This window comes from Camelina sativa, chromosome 7, assembly GCF_030686135.1.
Source record: "Camelina sativa cultivar CO46 ecotype springtype chromosome 7, ASM3068613v1".
In the NCBI taxonomy this organism is placed as follows: domain Eukaryota; kingdom Viridiplantae; phylum Streptophyta; class Magnoliopsida; order Brassicales; family Brassicaceae; genus Camelina; species Camelina sativa.
Window position 1 is genome coordinate 10,407,940 of NC_141886.1, and position 22,734 is coordinate 10,430,673.

The 22,734-nt window shown below is 36.9% G+C and overlaps 3 protein-coding genes across 4 annotated transcripts; all 3 read left to right on the forward strand.

Annotated features, from left to right (window-relative positions):
• Positions 1 to 522: 522 nt before the first annotated feature.
• LOC104700894 (large ribosomal subunit protein eL21z/eL21y-like) lies at positions 523 to 1,521 on the forward strand. Its single transcript, XM_010416498.3, has 2 exons — positions 523 to 843; positions 1,151 to 1,521. Exons 1-2 carry the CDS (start codon positions 607 to 609, stop codon positions 1,406 to 1,408), a joined length of 495 nt encoding a protein of 164 aa, XP_010414800.1. The 5' UTR covers positions 523 to 606; the 3' UTR covers positions 1,409 to 1,521.
• Positions 1,522 to 4,443: 2,922 nt separating this feature from the next.
• LOC104700895 (E3 ubiquitin-protein ligase ORTHRUS 2-like) lies at positions 4,444 to 8,621 on the forward strand. The gene is made up of 9 exons (XM_010416499.3): positions 4,444 to 5,217; positions 5,659 to 6,188; positions 6,332 to 6,457; positions 6,559 to 6,658; positions 6,743 to 6,807; positions 6,884 to 6,986; positions 7,121 to 7,265; positions 7,580 to 7,794; positions 8,198 to 8,621. The coding sequence occupies exons 1-9, from the start codon at positions 4,747 to 4,749 to the stop codon at positions 8,390 to 8,392; spliced, it is 1,950 nt and encodes a 649-aa protein (XP_010414801.2). The 5' UTR covers positions 4,444 to 4,746; the 3' UTR covers positions 8,393 to 8,621.
• Positions 8,622 to 12,206: 3,585 nt separating this feature from the next.
• LOC104700896 (E3 ubiquitin-protein ligase ORTHRUS 2-like) lies at positions 12,207 to 16,034 on the forward strand. Of its 2 annotated transcripts, none has more exons than XM_010416500.3 (9): positions 12,207 to 12,789; positions 13,372 to 13,907; positions 14,009 to 14,134; positions 14,249 to 14,351; positions 14,433 to 14,497; positions 14,582 to 14,684; positions 14,804 to 14,924; positions 15,087 to 15,301; positions 15,608 to 16,034. In XM_010416500.3, the coding sequence occupies exons 1-9, from the start codon at positions 12,319 to 12,321 to the stop codon at positions 15,821 to 15,823; spliced, it is 1,956 nt and encodes a 651-aa protein (XP_010414802.2). In that variant the 5' UTR covers positions 12,207 to 12,318; the 3' UTR covers positions 15,824 to 16,034. The 2 variants fall into 2 exon arrangements, with proteins under 2 accessions (XP_010414802.2, XP_087312722.1); XM_087456596.1 differs by having other exon boundaries at positions 14,582 to 14,664; positions 14,808 to 14,924.
• Positions 16,035 to 22,734: the final 6,700 nt, after the last annotated feature.

Sequence of the window (22,734 nt, forward strand, 5' to 3'; positions counted from 1 at the left end):
TTAAATGTTAATATTTAAGTTTCTGAAATTTAGCAATATTACTTACATTTATGTGTAGGAGATTTAAATTGATCTTTTCTTTATATCAATAAGATATAATTTAGGATAATTTTAGAAGAATATTAATAAATGATTAAATGTTAATATTTAAGTTTCTGAAATTTAGCAATATTACTTACATTTATGTGTAGGAGATTTAAATTGATCTCTTCTTTATATGAAAACAAATTTGAATCTTAGGACATTTTTATTTATATATAATGGATATTCTTTAGGACTAAAAAGAACAAAGTTGGTTTTGTCTGATAATGAATTTAGACTTGTAAATCCTTTGCGTTCTCTTCTTCACAATGTAAAATCAGAAGCTCAGGTTTTCCAGACACGTGTTGGTTATGTACTTTTGTTTGTTCAATCCATCAATTAATATACCAGGAGGGTGCAAGCAAATCAGAAATAACTGAAAATACAGTGGCTTTTCAATTCAATGAGACATAAATATATAAGGCCCAATAGGCCCATGTATACAAAAAGCCTTTTAAATTAGTTTCATCACTCTCTCCCATTTTTAGGGTTTCACCAGAAACAGAGGTGAGAGAGGAGTAAAAAATGCCGGCGGGACACGGAGTGAGGGCTAGAACTAGGGACCTGTTCGCCAGACCGTTCAGGAAGAAGGGTTATATCCCACTCTCCACTTACCTCAGAACCTTCAAGGTCGGTGATTACGTAGATGTCAAGGTTAATGGAGCCATCCACAAGGGTATGCCTCACAAGTTCTATCATGGTCGTACTGGTCGTATCTGGAACGTTACCAAGCGTGCCGTTGGTGTTGAAGTCAACAAACAGGTTTGTAATATGTTGATTTGTTGGTTTTTAATGATCTGTGTGTGTTTGTATTGTGATTCCTGGCTTGTTGAAACTTGAGAGTTAGTGTTGATTGATTGTGATTCTTTGGTATCTGTTTCAGTTCTGAAACTTGAGATTTTGTGTTGGTTCAGAGGATTCATGTTTTGGAATTTGACTTGAGATTTTTGCCTTGTCTTAGTATCTGTCTTGGCTCTAACTTAGAGCTTGGCTTATGTATTATATGGTGTGGGTTTTGCTGTTTCGTTTGGAGTGTGACTTAATTTTGTGTTTGGGGTTTGGTACATAGATTGGGAACAGAATCATAAGGAAGAGGATACATGTCCGTGTGGAGCATGTGCAGCAGTCAAGGTGTGCTGAGGAGTTCAAACTGAGGAAGAAGCAGAACGATGAGCTTAAGGCTGCAGCTAAAGCCAGAGGTGAGACGATCAGCACCAAGAGACAACCTAAAGGTCCTAAACCGGGTTTCATGGTTGAAGGTATGACCTTAGAGACTGTTACTCCCATCCCTTACGATGTTGTGAACGATCTCAAGGGTGGTTATTAAGTTTCTATTTACTTGGAATTTTTGCACTTGCTTTTGTGTTCTTAATGATGCTTTTGTACCAAACAAGACTGATTTCTATATGGTATGACAGTGCAGTTCAGATTTTGTTAGGAGAGATTGGTTTACATTACCATTTGGTTCTTGCATTCTTTTTTGTTTGTTCCTCGTCTCTTAAATTGGTAGTACGAGAGACATTTTGATACTGGTTGTAGTCTTGTGTTCGACATTTTCCCATGTACACCAACCATTGTCTCGATGTTGGATAGATACAAACCTAGAATTCACGTAGGAAATACAGTTGCGATATCTTATTATAATAAACTCGACTCAGAAAAATGGTTCTAGTTCATAAGGCATTGCTTCAATCTCAACTATAAAAGACATCTTTTTTGTTTTCTTCACCAATGATCTAGATAAGATAGCTTTCACTAGAAGCTCTTAAGAAAGAAACCATCTGCAAAATAAAGCAGCCATTGGTATTGTAACTGTGAATTAGTTTGAACTTCCCTAAAAAATAGAGTGGAAGATTAAGCCAATGTCATAGTTCATCACCCATTTCCCTCATAAAAATCAATTGCAATGCAATAACAGACTTGAGGAGAACATCAATTATCCAACGGATATTAACGTTTTCAGATTATACCCAAAGACTAATGCAGAACCTCGGAACTCGATGTTTCACTTCAAACTGGTCAAGATAGAAGGGTGAAATTTTCATTGCAAGGACGAAAAAGAGAACCACCAGTGACTTTGAAAGACTATGTCGTCAACTCCGTTGTATGTGAAGTCTCTGATAAGGTACGATATCCAATCTCAAATCACGATACAAAGAGGCATTTTTTTGGGTCTCATGTTGCTTATATGGTCGCCATTGCAACGGCTCGTGAACCACGTTCATATAAAGAGGCAGTGGTAGACAAACGTTGGAATAAATCTATGACTACTGAAATTGATGCGCAAGAAGCAAATAAGACTTGGTCAATTGTGGATTTACCTCTAGGTAAACGAGCTATTGGGTGTCAGTGGGTCTACAAAGTTAAGCATAATTCGGATGGCTCGGTCGAACGGTATAAATCTCGTCTTGTTGCTATTGGTAACAAACAAAAAGAGGGTGAAGATTATGGTGAAACCTTTGCACCGGTTGCAAAGATGGGGACAGTTCGCTTATTTCTTTATGTCGCCGCAAAACGTAACTGGGAAATCCATCAAATGGATGTTCACAATGCGTTCTAATCCATCAAATGGATGTTCACAATGCGTTCTTACACGGTGATCTTCACGAAGAGGTTTACATGAAACTGCCTCCCGGTTTTGGTGCATCTCATCCTAAAAGGTATGTCGCCTTCACAAAGCTTTATACGGTTTAAAACAGGCTCCCCGATGTTGGTTTGAGAAGTTAACAACCGCTTTGAAGAGTTATGGGTTTGTGCAGTCGCTTTCTGATTACTCTCTATTTACTCTCGACAAAGGTCTTGTTCACATCAATATCTTGATATACGTTGATGATTTAATCATTGCGGGCAGCTCTTCCAAGGCGACTCAGGATTTCAAAGACTATTTATCTTCTTGTTTTCACATGAAGGATTTGGGGCCTTTGAAATATTTTTTGGGGATAGAGGTGGCTAGGAACGCCACTGGCATCTATATCTGTCAACGCAAATATGCGTTGGACATCATCTCTGAAACTGGTCTGATGGGTGCTAAACCAGCGGCATTTCCTCTTGAACAAACTCATGATTTGTTCTTATCTACGTCTTCACTTCTTCCTGATCCACAGAGGTATCGACGACTGATTGGTCGCTTGATTTATTTGGCTGTCACAAGACCTGATCTTGCTTTCTCGGTTAATATGCTAGCTCGGTTTATGCAGCAGCCTCGAGAGGCTCATTGGGATGCAGCACTTCGTATTGTTCGTTATCTGAAATCTGATCCGGGACAAGGTATCTTGCTTCGTTCCAACGGTGGTTTTCAAATCACTGGTTGGTGTGATTCTGACTATGCCACATGTCCTCTAACACGTCGTTCTGTTACCGGTTTTATTGTTCAGCTTGGGGACTCACCAATCTCTTGGAAAACCAGAAAACAGGACACAGTGAGCAAGTCTTCTGCAGAGGCGGAGTACCGTGCAATGTCGTTTCTTACTTCAGAATTAAAATGGTTAAAACAGTTGTTGTTCACGCTTGGGGTGCGTCATGATCAACCGATGGTTGTGTGTTGTGACAGTCAGTCGGCTATACATATTGCTACCAATCCAGTATTTCATAAACAGAAAAAGCACATAGAGATTGACTATCATTTTGTTCGGGATGAGCTTGTTCGTGGCAATATCACCTTTCGTCATGTAGGCACCGCCTTTCAACTTGCAGATATATTTACAAAACCACTTGGGAGAGATTCTTTTGCGAGGTTTCGTATCAAGTTAGGCATACGAAATCTGTATGCTCCAACTTGAGGGGGGGGTGTTGGAGATGGATGTGGTTATCTCTTGGTTCACTCATGGTTAAGAAGACTTGGTCATCAAGTTGGTCGTGAATCTCTCGAGATCAGCTGAGTGATTTAGTTTCCTTAATATGCAGAAGATATGATTTGTACAGATTGTCTTTGTGTTTATATATGTATGTAGATTGAACATCATGAATATACAGAAAACTTTTGATCTTCTGTTTGTTCAGTAACTATGATAGTATGTACATATAAAGGACATCAGGAACACATGCAGGTTGGATAGTAAGAGATTCACAAGGTGCATTTCTTCGCGTGGGTCGAAGCAAAGGAGTCAATTGTCAATCAAGTTTAGAAGCCGAATTGCAGAGTTTGGTAATTGCAGTGCAGCAAGCATGGAGTCATGAATATACCAAAATCATCATTAAAGGAGACAACAAACAAGTTGCAAATCTGGTCAATGGAGAAACAAACAATTTCAAAGTACATAATTGGATAAGAGAAGTTTAATTTTGGAGAAACAAGTTTTTAGAAGTGGTTTCATCTGGACAGGAAGAGACAATAACAAAGCACCTGATCGTCTAGCAAAGGAAGCTTTTGTATTTCCATCAATCTTTATGTGTTACTATTATCTTTATGTCTTACTATCATGCTCCTTCTTACCTTGTAAGTTGTAACATCCCTCCATATTATTAATGAAAGCAGCTGTTAAAAAAAATATATATATTCAATGTGTTTTTTTCTTCTTCCTTTTGGTGTAAAGACGCTTTCATAGTCCCAAAATTTTTTAAAAAACCCGCCTCTTCACTTTTTTTTTGTTTTTTCGTTCTCCCTCCTCTTAAATTCCCAATTCTCCCTAGAACCTTCCATTCCCCAAATCCCTCGATATCTCTGAAATGGCGCGTGACATCCAATTCCCGTGCGACGGCGACGGAGTATGCATGCGATGCAAATCAACGCCTCCGCCTGAAGAATCTCTCACTTGCGGCACGTGCGTTACGCCTTGGCACGTGTCCTGTCTCTCGTCTCCTCCTGAAACCCTAGCTTCTACTTTACAGTGGCATTGTCCGGATTGCTCCGGTGAAATCGACCCTCTTCCTGTTTCCGGCGTCGCGGCGGGGTACGGAGCTGTTGGCTCAGATCTTGTAGCGGCGACCCGCGCGATTGAGGCTGATGAGAGTTTGAGTACTGCGGAGAAGGCTAAGAAGAGGCAACAGTTACTGAGTGGTAAAGCCGTCGATGAAATTGACGAAGAAGAGAAGAAGAAGAAGGGTAAAGGGAAAAATGCGAATCTCGATGTGTTATCTGCTCTTGGAGATAACTTGATGTGTTCTTTCTGTATGCAGTTGCCTGAGCGACCTGTGACGGTTCGTTCTCTCTGTTCTGGCTCTTATACTTGTTAATGTAGTGTTCTTTTCTCGAATCTGTGTTAGTATTGATTGTGATTGTTTAATGTGTATAGTTTGATTTACTTATTCGAGAGCTTCTGATTCAACGGCTTAGACTTTTATTGACACAATTAAATCGTTCCTTTTGCTGATTTACAAAGAGACTTTGATTTTGCTTACCATTTGTGACAAATTGTGTCAATGATTAGCTACATTTATAGTTCATGATTGTTAATAGACTTGTTAATAGGGATTGGTATATGTACACTTTTGTTGTTTAGTTGCCGTTTATGTGATTTTTTTCTTTACTCATTTTAGAAGTGTCAAGTTTTTCTCAATAGAAGTCTTTTTTTTATTTTTGACAAAGATGAAGGCTATATTAAGTAGGGCTGATGGATATTTTGTATGTTTCCATTTCAGAAACCATGTGGGCATAACGCTTGCTTGAAATGTTTCGAGAAGTGGATGGGTCAGGGAAAACGTACTTGTGGAAAATGCCGCAGCATAGTTCCTGAGAAAATGGCAAGGAACCCTCGTATCAATTCTTCCCTTGTTTCTGCTATTCGGTTTGCAAGAGTCTCCAGAAGTGCTGCTGCGGGTACTTCAAAGGTCTATCATTTCGTGAGCAACCAAGACCGACCAGATAAAGCATTTACAACTGAGCGGGCAAAGAAAACAGGGAAGGCGAATGCTGCCAGTGGCAGGATTTATGTTACAATACCACCTGACCACTTTGGTCCCATTCAGGCTGAGAATGATCCTGTGAGGAGTCAAGGTCTTTTAGTCGGAGAATCATGGGAGGACCGACTGGAGTGTAGGCAGTGGGGGGCTCACTTCCCACATGTCGCTGGCATTGCTGGACAAGCAAGTTATGGAGCTCAATCTGTAGCACTCTCTGGAGGTTATGAGGATGATGAAGATCATGGAGAATGGTTTCTATACACAGGAAGGTGTGCCTTTCATTTCTGGTCCATTTGATTTATTAATTAATCTTGTACAATTTACTTCTCTCATGTGTATAAAAGTATCAATTCTCCAATTTACTGATAGATTGTCTCTTTTTGTCTTGATTATGTGTGGATGTGTCATGCAGTGGGGGTAGAGATCTCAGTGGCAACAAAAGGACTAACAAGGATCAGTCTTTTGACCAAAAGTTCGAGAAGTCTAATGAAGCTTTAAGGCTCAGTTGCAAATTGGGGTATCCGGTTCGAGTTGTCAGGTTACCTCTTATTCGAGCACAGTTGCGCTTCATGCAACGTTTTTCTCACTCTTCAACTTGCAGTGATCTTAACTTTTTTACCTATTTCGATATATGATAAGGTCTCACAAGGAAAAGCGTTCTGCATATGCCCCTGAGGAAGGAGTGAGATATGATGGAGTTTACAGGATCGAAAAGTGCTGGCGAAAAGTTGGAATCCAGGTATACAATACATTCGTAGCTAAGAACGGTAAACATTTCCTGTTCTATTTTTTATGCATTGACCTATTTTTTTGTGGTCCATAGGGTTCTTTTAAGGTCTGTCGTTATCTGTTTGTGAGATGTGACAATGAACCAGCTCCATGGACAAGGTTTGATCTACTGCTTGAAAGTGTGCCCCTTTTCTATATATATTCCATTTGAGTTCAATGCTGAGATATATTGCAGTGATGAGCATGGAGATCATCCAAGACCTTTACCAAATATTCCTGAGCTTAACATGGCCATAGACCTGTTTGAGAGAAAAGAAAGTCCATCATGGGATTTTGATGTAAGTTCCAAGACATCTCAACTATACAAGTTGGCGTGTGAGCAGATATTGATTTTTTTTGTTTAGGCCGGTTCATTATCTGTTATATAAACTATACAAGTTGGTATTTTCTGATAATAAACTTACTGGATCAGGAAGGTGAGGGTTGTTGGAAATGGATAAAGCCTCCACCTGCCAGTAAAAAGTCAGTGAATGTTTTGGATCCTGAGGAGAGGAAAAGTTTGAAGAAAGCCATAAAGGCAGCACACTCGAATACCGTGAGGGCAAGACTTCTGAAAGGTCTGTGTGTGTCCAAATTCTCTACTTCTGCTGTTATTATGTTCATAGACTATTCCCTTGTTGCCAAATAAGTACTAGTGCATTATGTTGTATTTCTAGATTGGCCCTTCCTAAACAGTCCGAAGTTATCTTTTCTAGAAAATAGAATATGTTTTGTACTTGGAGGCTCAAGCTATGGTTCCCTGGAAACTTTAGTATCAGGAAGTCAATGTTTCCGAAATGGGTTAACCTAACTGAAAAAGTTAACATTAATATGACCCAGATATGTTCAGCCCTTTATTTCTTAAACTGTCTTTGGGTTTATGCTGATGCAGAGTTTAAGTGCCAGATCTGTCACCAAGTGATGACTCTTCCTGTGACAACTCCTTGTGCTCATAACTTCTGCAAGGCGTGCTTGGAAGCTAAATTTGCTGGGAAAACTCTAGTGAGAGAGAGAAGCAGAGGTGGACGCACACTACGCGCACAGAAGAATGTCATGAACTGCCCTTGTTGCCCCACTGACATTTCTGACTTTCTCCAGAACCCTCAGGTGAATCATCATTATCATCTCTCTTCTCGCATTGTTTCTGCAGTAAACATAGCACACTTCTTTCGTATAATTTTATATTTTTAAGTGCAAATTGCATTAGCATTGATTTTGGCTCTGCTAGAATTAGATGTAGCTGGTCAATGGATTTTGTAATGTTATTGTATCATAGAATACCTATTGATTTTGTAATGTGATTGTGTAGGAACAAGTTTATTCAGAAGCCTATATAAATGATAAATTTGATTGGATTTAAGTATGTCATTCACGGATGCTTTCCATTCTTGAAAAGTGAAATTGTATTAAATCTGGTATTTCGCTACTTACCATTATTATGATCATGCAAATTAAGGAATAATCTCTCGTGAAATTATTCTTCGCTTCCTAATCGCAATTGTGTAAACAGGTTAATAGAGAAGTGCTGGAGGTGATAGAGAGGCTGAAGAACCAGGAAGAGGACTATGCAGAGCCTGTAGATGAAGGTGAAGGCTCAGGTACGGACCCTGAAAAAGAAACTCAGGTCGTGTCTGAAGAAGCTGAGCAACCAAAGAAACGGATTAAGCTGGACACAGACGTAGCAGTTTCTGCAACTGTTGTGTAATCTTGCATGCAGTAAGTAGGTAGGGGGACCTTTCCAATGGCTTTTTTGGATCAAACCATTCGGTAAAGTTATGGAGACTTACATGGTTTTCATTTGGTACCGAAGACTAAAGTAGAAAAAAAAACACCCTAGGTACCTGATCTCGTACGCTATTTTTGTTTTGTTTTGCGGTCTGTTATATTGGATTTTACTACAACTGAGTTCTAAATCGAGGGTAAACTTTGATTCTCTGGTTTGATTTGATTTGATTTTTGCTTATTTTGGATTTTTTGGTTTATTAGGTCAGAAGTGAGTTATATATTTAGTTAATATAGTGGGTTTGTCTATTCTAATCTTGATTTTATTCTTACAACTTTTCTAGAGACAACCGTAATAGGCTGACCAGTACTATGTTGTCATCAAAGGTTTTTATTCCACTGACGATCCTAGCTTGACAAATCGATACAAAGACTTGTGTCCATTTAAGTCATTTAGAGATGAGATGAGCTTTGTCAGTAAGGCTTGGAGAAAAATCAACTTAGAGTGACTATCCTTCTTGTGAGTCTTAATTAAGACTTGTTTTAGTTATGGATGTCATTAATTTAGCATGCATTTACTGTTGTGCATTGTCGGAGAATGTTATAACCGTGATAAAATCTCCCCAAAAATACTAGAAACGGGCAATTTGTTGGAATAAATTTCATTTTGTACTTTCAGAGTGGATTAAGCACTAACCTACGTATTTTACATGGTATGTTGCACAAAGTTATTTGACGAGCATCATGTTGTTTATGCATATTTGTTAAGTGGTTTAGTCATTCATTAATTACATAGGAACGAGAACATCTAGTAGCAGTAGATCAAATGAATGGTAAACAATGGCCATTTTGGATCAAATCAAATGAATACGGTTGTATCTTAAGAAGACATCAATTAAACGAAATAACTCGTAACCTATATATGGTGGCATCAGCCGGCCCACATGTGATATAATGAAAGCGGGACTATTTCTTAGGCATTGTTTAAATATATAAAATCATTGTAGACCTTCCATTTCCATATCCTTGTATTTTTTATACCCTCACCACCATGCCTTAAATTTTACATCCATTGTTATCATTTTTTTTTATTTAAACAGAATAAAAGATTTCTTTGTGAAAACAAACACCTTACAAAATGATGTAGTAGCCATATAATTTTCAAATACATATTTATTTCTTAATTTATTAAAATACTAATTATTCTACTATCTAAGATGTTCAAATATGAAATTTATAGTCCATAATTAATGGTAGATATCTTTTAGAAACGAGCACTTGGTTAGGTTCAATTTCATTTTGGACTTCTACTTAGTTGAAAAAAAATGGTGAGAAAAAACCTTGTAAAATATGTATAAGCCAAACAAATTTCAAATACATATATGTTATTTAGTTTCTAGTTGGGTGATCGGTTTCTTTTATCTCCTCTAGCAACAAACTCACAACTTTGGGTGAGACTATCGGACATATCGAAGTTGTCATTTAGCATGGGCTTTGGCCTAAAAGGGATGATTAGTTAAGTATTAATATATTTGCATCGAGGTTTCTCTGAACTAATAAAAGTGTGTGTGTGTCGACCTCTTAAGTCATTGAGAAAAAAAATGGTTTTTGTCGGCCATTTTGGAGAAAAAACAAATTAGGGTTATTGTATGATCACATGCATAAACTATATGACGTCATGGTTAACACCATAAACATATAATTCCGATACACCGGTTGACTTATTCTAGCGTTGACCAAAATTGACCAAAAAAATATTCTAATTTTTTTTTATGTATACTATTAAAAACCAAAAAATATAAATTGCTATATGAAATAGTTTATAGTTTTTTTTTTAAAATTAAGACATATTCTATATTATATAACTAAATATTTTGTTTACATCTTTAATGTATACATTCTTATAATTAGTAATTTTTATTTTGAAGCTAAACTAATAGTCAACATTTTTACAGTCAAATATATATATATATATATATATATATATATATCAGAAATGCAGTCAAATATATTATTTTGCAAAATAATTTTTTTGGATCTTCTATCTTCTATATATTAAAAAGAAATATTGTGTGTTTTTGTTGTTTACAATCAAATATATTTCTTTATTTTTTGTGGAAAAAATGTATTTAAATAAATCAAATAATAAGTTGATGTTTTTAATTGCAATAGAAAAAATTAACTATTATAAGACTGGATAAAATAACATATATACAATATATTTTCTATTGCAAAACTTAATAAAAGTGAAATGAAAAAGCCTTAATATTTTTTCAGATATTATAATAATTCTTAATAAAAGTGAATTATAAAAATTTCAATAGTTCTAATGATTTTGATATGTATTGGGTTTGGTTCTAAGTATTTTTGTTGTAGAAATATTATTTGTGGTTGAGAATATTAAATAATATTAATTTTCTATTTAGATAAATTAAGTAAGAAGTTGATGTTTTTACATTAATAATGTTAAAATAAGTAGTTTTCTTATTTGATTTATTACAACAAGATTATCTGGTTTGAATTTAAGTTTTAATATCTTATGAATGATTTTTATTTCAATTTTATTTAAGTTTTGAAATTGAAAAAAAGGTAACTATTATAAGACTAAATGAATGGAATATATATATATATAATATCTTTATTTTGGATCCATATATATTTTTAATTATTAAACACCATAAATGATTCCTAAATAATTTAATTAAATTTTTTTATTTTGGTTTCTAATACTAAAAACAAAATTTGTTTTGCCTATTTTTATTGGTCAACATCGGTTAACGCCGGTCAATACTAGTCAATACCGGATTCTGATGAACAGTGTACCGGAATAAGATGGTTGTGATGTTGAGCACAGATGTCATATAGTTGGTATATATGGTCATGCAATAAATATACTTTGTGTAGTTAAATATACATTTTCAAAGTTGGCATGTGTGGTCATGTATTGTGATATAGTTTGTGTAGCTGACTATCTTTTTTCCTACTTTTTAATGTGACGATAAGTTTGAATGACAATGATTTAGCTTGCATTCACTTGTTTGCATACATGAACTATGTTGTAACCAAGAGAGAATTCCCCCAAAATACTTGAAACGAGCACTTATTTAGGATCAACTTCATTTTATACTTCCAAAATGATTAGAAGCATCGACCTATATGTTTCTAATGGTATGATACATCAAGATACATAAACCTCCATAAAGTCATATATCTATTTCATATGTAAGTGGTTTCGTCAAAACCATATAAATAATAAAACATGGTCGATCTCTCTATTTTTTTTTGTTTTTCCAAATTAAATCGATGGAGTTGTTGAGAAAAGACATCAATGAAATGAAATAGCTCGTAACTTATGCTTGTGACATGATAAAATGGAGAATCTCGCATAGACATTGTTCAAGTATGTGAATCAATGTAGACGACCTTCCATTTTCTGGTATTAATTCTTTACATCACCACACCATCACATTAGTCAGCAGAGCAAACTTTTTAATACCCATGCGTTACAACTAATGGGCCTTGTTATTATCTTTTTTTGTTTGTATTAGAAATCAATTATATAAAAAAAAGGTTAACTAACAAACAAGACCTTGTAAAATGATATAATATCCACATAATTTTCAAATACATATTTCTTTCTTAATCTATTAAAAAGTACTAATTATTTTACTACCCAAAATTGGTCAATATAAATAATTATGATAATTAATTAGTCCATATTCAATGGTAGATATTTCATAGTAGGACAATTTTTTATTTATTTTTGACTCTATGAAATCTCCTTCCTAATTTGATTCCTCTAAGTGCTTTTTAAAACCCCGCTCTCCTCACTTTTCATTTTTCATCTTCATCGTTTTCTCCTGTCTCGCTCTCTACCTCATCTTTTGGCTATTCTCATCATCATCGGATATGGCTTCTCGTGTCATCCAACTCCCCTGCAACGGCGACGGTGTATGCATGCGATGCAAATCCAAGCCTCTGCCTGAAGTAACTCTCACTTGCGGCACATGCGTTACGCCGTGGCACGTGTCCTGTCTCTCGTCTCCTCCTGAAACCCTAGCATTCACTTTCGATTGGCTTTGTCCTGATTGCTCCGGCGATATCGATCCTCTTCCTGTTTCCGGCGTTGCGGCCGGGTACGGATCTGTTGGTTCAGATCTTGTAGCGGCCATCCACGCCATCGAGGCGGATGCGTCTTTGAGTGCTGAGGAGAAGGCAAGGAAGAGGCAACAGGTAATGAGTGGTAAAGCCGTCGCTGAGGATGACGAAGAAGAGAAGAAGAAGATGAAGAAGGGTAAAGGAAAAAGTGATGTGTTATCTACTCTTGATGAAAACTTCATATGTTTTTACTGTATGTCGTTACTTGACCTACCTGTAACGGTATATTCTCTTTCTCTTCTCTCTTATGCTTCATGCTTATTAATTAATTGTCCGATATTACAATACTGTCTATGCATGATCGTTTATGTGTACACTTGATTTACTAATTCGAGTTTGTGTCATACCACAATTACAAAACTTAGGTTTTTATTGATACGTTTAATTGTTACTTTTGATGATTTACAAAAACATAGACTTAATTGTGCTTACCATATGTGAAAACACCATGTGTACACTTGTTGGGTTGGATATTGTTTAGTTGAGACTGGAGAGTTGTATCATGGTCTTGATATACTTGTTGATAATAGTGTTAGGAAAGGAAGTGGTATGTGTGTACACGTTTGTTGAAGGTTGTTTTTGTCTATATTGTGTTTAGTGCCGTTTATGGGATGTTTTCTATATTCATTTTCGACAAGTTGGGGTTTCATTAACTCTTGCTATTGATGAGTAGTCGATATGGTAAGAGTGGAAAGACTTTAATAAGTGTTAACTTCTTCTTTTCAAAATGAATCTTTTGTGTGTGTGTGTGTGACAAATTTGAAGTATAGGGACTGATGGATATCTTGTATGTATGTTTTTCAGACACCATGTGGGCACAACGTTTGCTTGAAATGTTTCAAGAAGTGGATCAGCGCTAATAAAAAACCTACATGTGGAAAGTGCCGCACCGTTGTTCCTCTAAAAATTGCAAGAGATCCCCGTATCAACTTGTCCATCGTCGCTGCTATTCGGTTAGCAAAAGACCCTAAACGTGCTGATGATGCGGGTACTTCAAAGGACCGTCATTTCGTTAGCAACCAAGACCGACCAGAAAAAGCATTTACAACTGAGCGTGCAAAGAAAACAGGAAACGCAAATGCTTCAGGTGGCAGGATATTTGTCACCATGCCAAACGATCATTTTGGTCCCATACCAGCGGAAAATGATCCTTGTAGGAACCTCGGTGTCTTGGTCGGGGAGTCCTGGGCGGACCGACACGAGTGTCGACAGTGGGGGGTGCACTTCCCACAAGTCTCTGGCATTGCCGGCCAAGCCAAACACGGAGCTCAGTCCGTGGTGATTTCTGGTGGTTACGTCGATGATGAGGACCATGGGGAGTGGTTCCTATATACTGGAAGGTATGCATTTTATTTATTCTAATAATCATGTAGCTATATATTCTTTAGTTTACTAATATGTTCTGTCTCTGTTTGTTTTAATGTGTGGATGTGTCACGCAGCGGAGGAAGAGATCTCAGTCGCAACAAAAGGACTGCCAAGATTCAGTCTCATGATCAAGTATTCAAAAAAAAAAATGCAGCTTTAAGACTTAGTTGCAAGATGGGGTATCCTGTTCGAGTTATCAGGTTAGCTGTTATTTGAGAACAACTCCATTGCATGTAACATCTTTCTCACTTTTCAACTTGAAGCTTACTTCAGTGATCTTAACTCTTCAATAACCTTTTGCCATATATGATCAGGTCTCACAAGGTGAAGTGTCATTCTGCATATGCCCCTATGGAAGGAGTGAGGTATGATGGGGTTTACAGGATTGAGAAGTGCTGGCGGAAAGTTGGAAAACAGGTATACATACACACATAGCTAACAACTGTAAATTTTCCCTGATCTTTTTCATGCATTGACCTATTCTTCTGTGGTCCATAGGGTTCTTTTAAGGTCTGTCGTTACCTATTTGTTAGATGTGACAATGAGCCAGCTCCATGGACCAGGTTTGATCTATTTCTTGAAAGCGTGCACTTAATATATACGTGTATATATATTCCATTAGAGTTTAATGGTGTGATTTATTGTAGTGATGAGCAAGGAGATCGTCCAAGACCTATACCTAATGTTCCTGAACTTAATATGGCCACGGACCTGTTTGAGAGAAAGGAAAGTCCATCGTGGGATTTTGATGTTAGTTTGAAAACATCTGATATATAATAGTTGGCGAGTTATATCAAATTTTCCTTTGCTGGTTCGTTATTTGTTATCTCTCCCCTTATACTTTAATGATAATAAGCTTACCTAATCAGGAAGGTGAAGGCCGTTGGAGATGGATGAAGCCTCCACCTGCTAGTAAATTGCAGGTGAATAAGGAGAGGAAAAGTTTGAGGACAGCAAACTCGAATACCGTGAGGGGAAAACTTCTGAAAGGTATGTGTGCCTTTCCAAACAATTTTGAAGTTACCTAAAATGATCAGGCTCAAGATCCTAAAATGTTTATTATGATCAGTTAACAAAATATTCAGCTATTTCTTTATATGGCTTTTCTCCAAACCTGGAATATGTAAACTGTTGGGTTTTTCTTTGATGCAGAGTTTAGTTGCCTGATCTGTCGACAAGTGATGACTCTTCCTGTGACAACACCTTGTGCTCATAACTTCTGCAAGCCATGTTTGGAAGCTAAATTTGCTGGGACAACTGTAATGAGAGAGAGAAGCAGAGGTGGACGTACACTACGCGCACAGAAGAATGTCATGAAATGCCCTTATTGTCCCACTGACCTTTCTGATTTTCTCCCGAACCTTCAGGTAAAAACATCATCATATCTTCTTTTTGCATTAATTTCATACAGTGAACATAGCACACACTTTTTTTTGGAATAATATCATATGAATTGGCTCTGCTAGAACTAGATAGATGAAGTTGGTCAATAGTAATGTGTAGGAAAAGGTATATAACCAATGAATTTGTGAGGATTTTAATTATGTCATTCACTTGTTTGATGCTTCCAGTCCTTAAAATTGAAACTGTAGCAAATCATATGATATTTTTACCATTTTGTTACGATCACACAAATTAAGGAGTAAATACTTTTGGGAAATGTGTGTAAACAGGTCAATAGAGATGTAATGGATTTGATAGAGAGGCTGAAGAATGAGGAAGAGGAGAACGCAGAGCCTGAAGGTAATGAAGGTGAAAGCTCTGGTACCAATTCTGAGGAAGAAACTGATGTGTTCGTGTCTGAAGAGGCTGAGCAGCCAAAGAAACGGATTAAGTTGGACACTGACGCAGTGATTACCGAGGCTGTCGTTGAATCAGACATGGAGTAGGTAGGGACCTTTCCAATGGCAGTTTTTGGATCGAACCATCAGGCCAAGTTTGAGACTATATGGTTTTGTTTTGCAAGTTTAAGACTTTAATTTTAATTAAAACTCTAGTACGTAACATTCGTGGAACGTATTGCGATCTGTTTATTTTGTATTTTACTTCAACAGAGTACTAAATATAGTACTTAAAAACTTGGTTCTCCGGTTTGATTTATTTTCTTTCTTATTTTGGATTTTCTGGTATATTAGATTTTAAAACCATTAAATTAGGTTTGGATGTTGTCTCATCTCGCTAATCCAATCTAGATTCTACTTAGGTTCAGCTGTTCTCTTTTGTATTATTTTTTATTTTATTTTTTTCTGTCAATTTGGATGTTCAATTGGTTGCTCCTAAGATGTTTAAAGCGTTTATAGGTTATAGATGCATGTAAGTAGATTTTGTCCCAAAGAAAAAAAAAGGTTTATAAACCGTGGATGAATTCTCGACAAACCGTGTTCTCTCTTGCACCATCTTGCTATCTAGCTTTGGTTCCCAAGCCTTCATGGATCCTTGTTGAGCTACCTTAGCTACCTTCGTGTAGTATTTGTTTTCCCCTTGTTGTTGCTTTTACTTTGTGTTAAGCTGCATTCTCTTTGTTTCTATGGTTTGTATGAACTCATATTCTGTTGATTAATGAAAACAAACCTTTGTTCAAAAAAAAAAGGTTTTAAACATTTACTAAATTTCAGAAACTGATTAAAACTTTTTCTGTTTTGTGTGCACCAACTGATTAAAACATGTTTAATTTCTAAGTAATATGTTATAAGGTTCCTTAATTATAGGAATCTCACATCTTTATGTAAGCCGATGCAATTGAATGTGCGCAAACATGAAAAAATTGGCTCTTCCCCCCCCCCCCCCCCCCCCACAAATTTGGTTGGTTGATAACTTGATATTGTCGGTTAGTGTATTTCTCAAGTCGCTGTTTATATAGCATGACGATAGTTAATTAATTACCCTTATTGATATTTTGGTAACAAAAAATAGAGTAGAATGATTTGTGAGCTTGAAATTACATGAACCAAAATTAATTTACGAGAATCAGAGACAGATTATTTTGGCAGCAACAACACGTTGTTTGTTCTCCCCAACTTTTGGCCAGCCTTATTAATTATTTTGGGCCTAAAATACTCAATTAAATAACCTACTAATGTTTTCCCAAAAAATAAATTAGTAATCTTCTAACATCTTAAACTGCATGTTTTTATATATCTTATATAATATATTATATGAAAAAGTTTTTTCTAACTTTTACTTACACTTCCACATTTGGCATTCTCTTTTAGTAACACCTGTCATAATTTATTTCCATTTTATTCTTTTAAAACAAATTTATATCATTTCTAATTCCAAATAATCATATTTCTTTTCTTAATGTTGGTATAGTTGACATATATTTTTTAATCCACTTTTATATCTTAAGTTCTTTTGGTCAAACAAAATCAGATTATTTTATAGGAAAATCTCATATTATATATACGATACAAAATATAATATTCTATAAAATTTACTAATAAATAACTGATATTTGATACATCTACTTTACACATTTTTCTTACTTTTTATTTAAATTTTCTTTCATCCTTTAAAGTGAAAAACATATAATTTTATAATAAAAGAAATATCATAATAAAAATATATAAGAGAAGGTTTTTTCTAACTTTTACTCACATTGGGACATTTGACATTCTCTTTTAGTGACACCTATCATCCTTTATTTCCATTTTATTCTTTTAAAACAAATTTATATCATTTCTAATTCCAAATAATCATATTTCTCTTCTTAATGTTGGTACAATTGACATATATTTTTAAATCCACTTTTATATCTTAAGTTCTTTTGTCAAACAAAATCAGATTATTTTATAATAAAATCTCATATTATATATATATGATACAAAATATCATATTCTATAACATTTACTAATAAATAACTGATTTTTGATACACCTACTTTTACACATTTTTCTTTCATTTTATTTAATTTGTCTTTCATCCTTTAAAGTAAAAAAAAACACACACTATTTTATAATAAAAGAAAATATCATAATAAAAACCAAATCTCGGATGAGAAATGAAATGGTTTAGATACATGATTATGATTAAGCTTTTATATAATTTTATAAAACTTAATTTTTACACGTTCTAGAATCATATAATATTTTTTTTCATTAATTGAGTAGGCAATAAAGTTAGTCAGCTCCACACTTCCACTAAAATCCTATTAAATTATGATAAATTACACAACAATAACTTTTCCTTTTATATCAATACACATATCAACATAAAATTGATCTTGTCAAGAGCATTTCAGAATTGTTGTCATGTTCAAATCTCACACACATATATATATATAAGAAGATTTTCATATATGTTGACTTTCTTGATTTTCTATCTATTTATTTCATTAGAAAATTGTAAGTGACATATTTAAAATAGTATTAATTAAACCATTAAGTTTGATTATTTCTTATATGGAAAATATATGAAAATTTTATATTTAATATCATGTAGTGGGTTACAAATTGCTTTTACTATGCATTAAAGAGAGTATAATTTCAATAACCATGCATTGAAATGTATTTAGTCTAATGAAAAGATTTCCGTTTGCAAATATTTATGTTAGAAAAGTTATGACACCAAATTCTATAATTTCCAAATTTGTAACTGTTAATAAAATATTTTGAACCTAAGAGTAAAATCTATCTAACATTCAAATAGCGTACATATATATAGCCATAGGTAGACATTTACTTAAATAATTATACTCAAATTTACTCTCAAATTCTAGACCTGTTATAACATATATCATCAACGCTGCAAAAGGAAAAAAAATCGTCATGTTTTTTGATTATGATGGTACCCTTCTCCAGTCCTTGATGATCCAAACAGAGGTTTGATGTCTATCAAAGGATCCTTATAATTAACCAAAATATATATATATATACCCTGAAATGACTCGAACTATTTTTTTAATAATAAATAATATATAATAAATAATAATAATAATAATAATAATAATAATACTAATAATAATAATAATAATAATAATAATAATAATAATAATAATAATAATAATAATAATAATAATAATAATAATAATATACTACAACTAGTGGTCCCAACCCACTAGGCACCTAACCACAACCACAATCAAACAACGGAAATAACCAATATTAATAACCAATAATCCAATAATCAAATCTAACCATAAACAATATCCAAATACCAATCATCAGAAAACATGAAACCAGCAACCTAGAACTGTTTCTAATGACCCAACTCTAGCAACCTAGCAATGCCAGACAACATCCAATCGAGTCCCTAGAACATCCTCCTCTTCATTGCTTTGATTCCACGATCACACTTTGCCTTTACCTGCACCACAAACACAGATTGCAATGCATGAATATTTTATAAACACTCAGTAAGACAATCCTCTCATCTACTCGGCTATACACACGAGCAATAGAGACATCTCTAACCATCAACCAACAATCAACAAACAACAAATAACAAACCAGGACTCTGCATCGACCGACACTCGCACTGCATCGACCGATGCATGCTCGACATAACACGAAAACCCTAAGGTTTTACGCGCCGTCCTCGCACTTGCATCGACTGACGCACAAAGTGCATCGACCGATGCAACATGCCGAGCATCGTGTTTTCCCTGAAGCTTCTCGCCAGATCTTTGTTCCTGCAACCACAAAACTCGATCCCAAGCCACAAGAAAGCTTCCTAACGTCCGAAATAACCATCTAAGAAGCCTAACAACACATAAACAAGCAGATCAGAGAAGCTCTAGCTTAGATAAGCCATGGTCCTGCACTTACCTTTGCCACAGAAGAATCTGAACCTCAAACAAGCAATAGAACACTCCTAGCAAGCTCCTACAACGTTCTAAGCCTCAGATCTCACCAGGAAACGCCACAAACCCACAAAAATCACCAAGAACACCAAGAACACTCTTTCTCTCCTTTGTTTCTCTCAAAAACGGCCAAAGTCGACTAATGAGAGAAAAGAATCGACTTAAGGGTTTTCCTCTTCCCTTTGCCCAAAACGCAGCGTTTCACTTAAGTCAAAACGCAAAAAACTGAACCTGCATCGACCGATGCAATCCCCAAACTGGGATTTCGTTTCGCGGGTGTTACAATTCTCCCTTACCAAACTAGATTCATCGTTGAGTCTCGAACAACCATCAGTCAAGGACTCCCGTGCAACCGTCTCCACGGCCCGCACTCCTCCGATCGATCTACGAAAGGTCACCTCTAGGCGATAGACTCACGCTCCAGGCATTATTTGCTCTCGACTTTTGGATTTTCCTTTACTCATAGGCCTAAACCTTGAGTTTTTATTGGCTCCTCATCAGATCTAAGTCTGCATGCCATATTGTTGGCTCCTCATCGGGCCTATGCCCGCATGCCATAATACATAAGGAAAAATCCAATACTCGTCTCTCGGGTTGCCACCCTACAGCGCGCCCCCGGATCATCATCTGAAGTCGATATACCAACCATACTCCCAAGCCACAAAGTCTCAAAATATGGCAGTACTAGGAGAACCTAAGTTCCCCAAGAGTCGCGAGCAAACAATTCTGAACACGTCTGAGTCCTATCCCTATCCAGGTTTTATTCCCGTGGCTCGCGTAAGAGGGCCGCCACAAAGGCCAAACACATTTCAATGTCCTACCAACCACATATCCCCTCACTGGGATACCTCATGAACACACATGGATCATCTCACTGCCACAAGGGCCGCCACAAAGGCCAAACAAATGTTCTAAAAAGGACCGCCACCAAGACCAAACAAATGTCCTAAACAGGAACGCCACCAAGGCCAAACAAATGTCCTAAACATGACCGCCACTAAGGCCAAACAAATGTCCTAAACAGGACCGTCACAAAGACCATCTGTCCCGAAGGACCGCTTAAACAAGCACTCTGGCTAAACAGCCCGCCACAAAGGCCACACATTTTCTCAAAAGACCGCCACTAAGGCCACACAATGACTAAAAAGTCCGCCACTTAAGCCTCACAAGCCCCTCCAAGGCTCTCTCCACTAAAATGAACAAATTTTAACTCACATAAAACTTTCCATTTTTAACACTTTCCACTTTTGGAAACTCCTAATTCAGGAAACTTTCCTCCAAAACTCCGCCTCACGGAAACTTTGTACCCCGAGCACCACCTCATCTTGTTACTTAGTCGCACAACCAACCACCCCAAGCAAAAAAAGTAAACAAGAGAGATGGGCTGGAATACTCCATTCCCGCTCCAGCCACGGATTACAGATGAGACTAGGCTAGACAAGCTCAAGTCGCGGCTTGCTTCTCATCCTCGCCTTAGGATCCCAAGTCTGCTCTTCAACACCATCACAGTCCCAAAGGACTCTCATCAAAAGAATCTTCTTCTTCCGAAGTTCCTTGATCCTCCTCTCGAGAATCCGCACTGGTCTCGCCTCCAAAGTCATGTTAGGCTGAAGATCCTCAGGAATCTTAGCTAACAACTGATCATCCTCACGGAGACACTTCCTCAACATAGACACATGGAAAACCTTAAGGAAAGCACACATAACCTCAGGTAACTCCAGTCTATACGCCACTGGTCCAACACGCTCAATCACTCTGAACGGACCCATATACCTCAGACTCAACTTAGTCTCAGTCAATGACCTGTTCGGACCCCGCAACATGGCCATCTTGATGTACACTCTGTCTCCTACCTGAAACTCAAGATCTCTCCTTCTCCTATCGGCATAACTCCTCTGCCGATCCTGAGCTTCCTTCATGTTCAGCTTGAGAACCCGAATCTTCTCTGAGGTCTCCTGAACAAAATATGCCCCGTAAATGCTCCTCTCCCCCACCTGAGTCCAGCATAACGGTGTATGACACGACCTCCCATACAAAGCCTCATAAGGAGCCATCTTAATACTCGCCTGATAACTGTTGTTGTAAGCAAACTTTACCAAGCTCAAGTGATCTGCCCAATGGCCTCCCCAATCCAATACACACATCCTCAGCAAATTCTCCAGCGTCTAGATTGTCCTCTCTGACTGTCCATCTGTCTGGGAATGATAAGTTGTACTCATATGCACCTTAGTGCCCATCTCTGCCTGAAACGCTCTCCAGAACACCGAAGTGAACTTGGAATCCATATCAGACACAATGCTTGCTGGCACCCCATGCAACCTGACTATCTCCTTCACTTTCTTCTTAGCCAAGACCGCTACTCCATCAGTCTTCTTAGTGGCCAGAAAATGTGCTGACTTAGTCAACCGGTCCACAATGACCCAAATAGCATCAAACGTCCTGGACACTAGCAAACCTACCACGAAGTCCATAGTAATCATATCCCCCTTCCACTCTGGAATGGGAAGACTCTTCAGTAACCCTCCTGGAACCCGATGTTCAGCCTTCACTAGCTGTCACACGTCGCACCTCGTGACCCAACTAGCTACATCGTTCTTCATCGCGACCCAATGATAGTACCTCTTGAGATCACGATACATCTTAGTCGCTCCTGGATGAATAGAAAACTTGCTCCCATGAGCCTCTCTTAGGATCTCCTGCCTCAACTCCTCATCCTTGGGCACCCAAACCCGACCGTGCACTAAGATAGTACCATTATCTGAGACCTGATACTCTGAATCCACATCCTTTGAGGCATTCACCAGCCCCAAGTCCTTCTCCTGAGCCAACCACACCCTGCTCAGAAGATCTGCTCTATCAACCGCCTCCAAACCCAACGGTTCCTGAGACACAACACACAAACTCAATGCACCGATCTCTCCTACCAGAGAATCCATCTCCTGCTCCTGAGCCGAAGATACCCTCTTCCGACTCAGAGCATCTGCAAGCAAGTTACCCTTA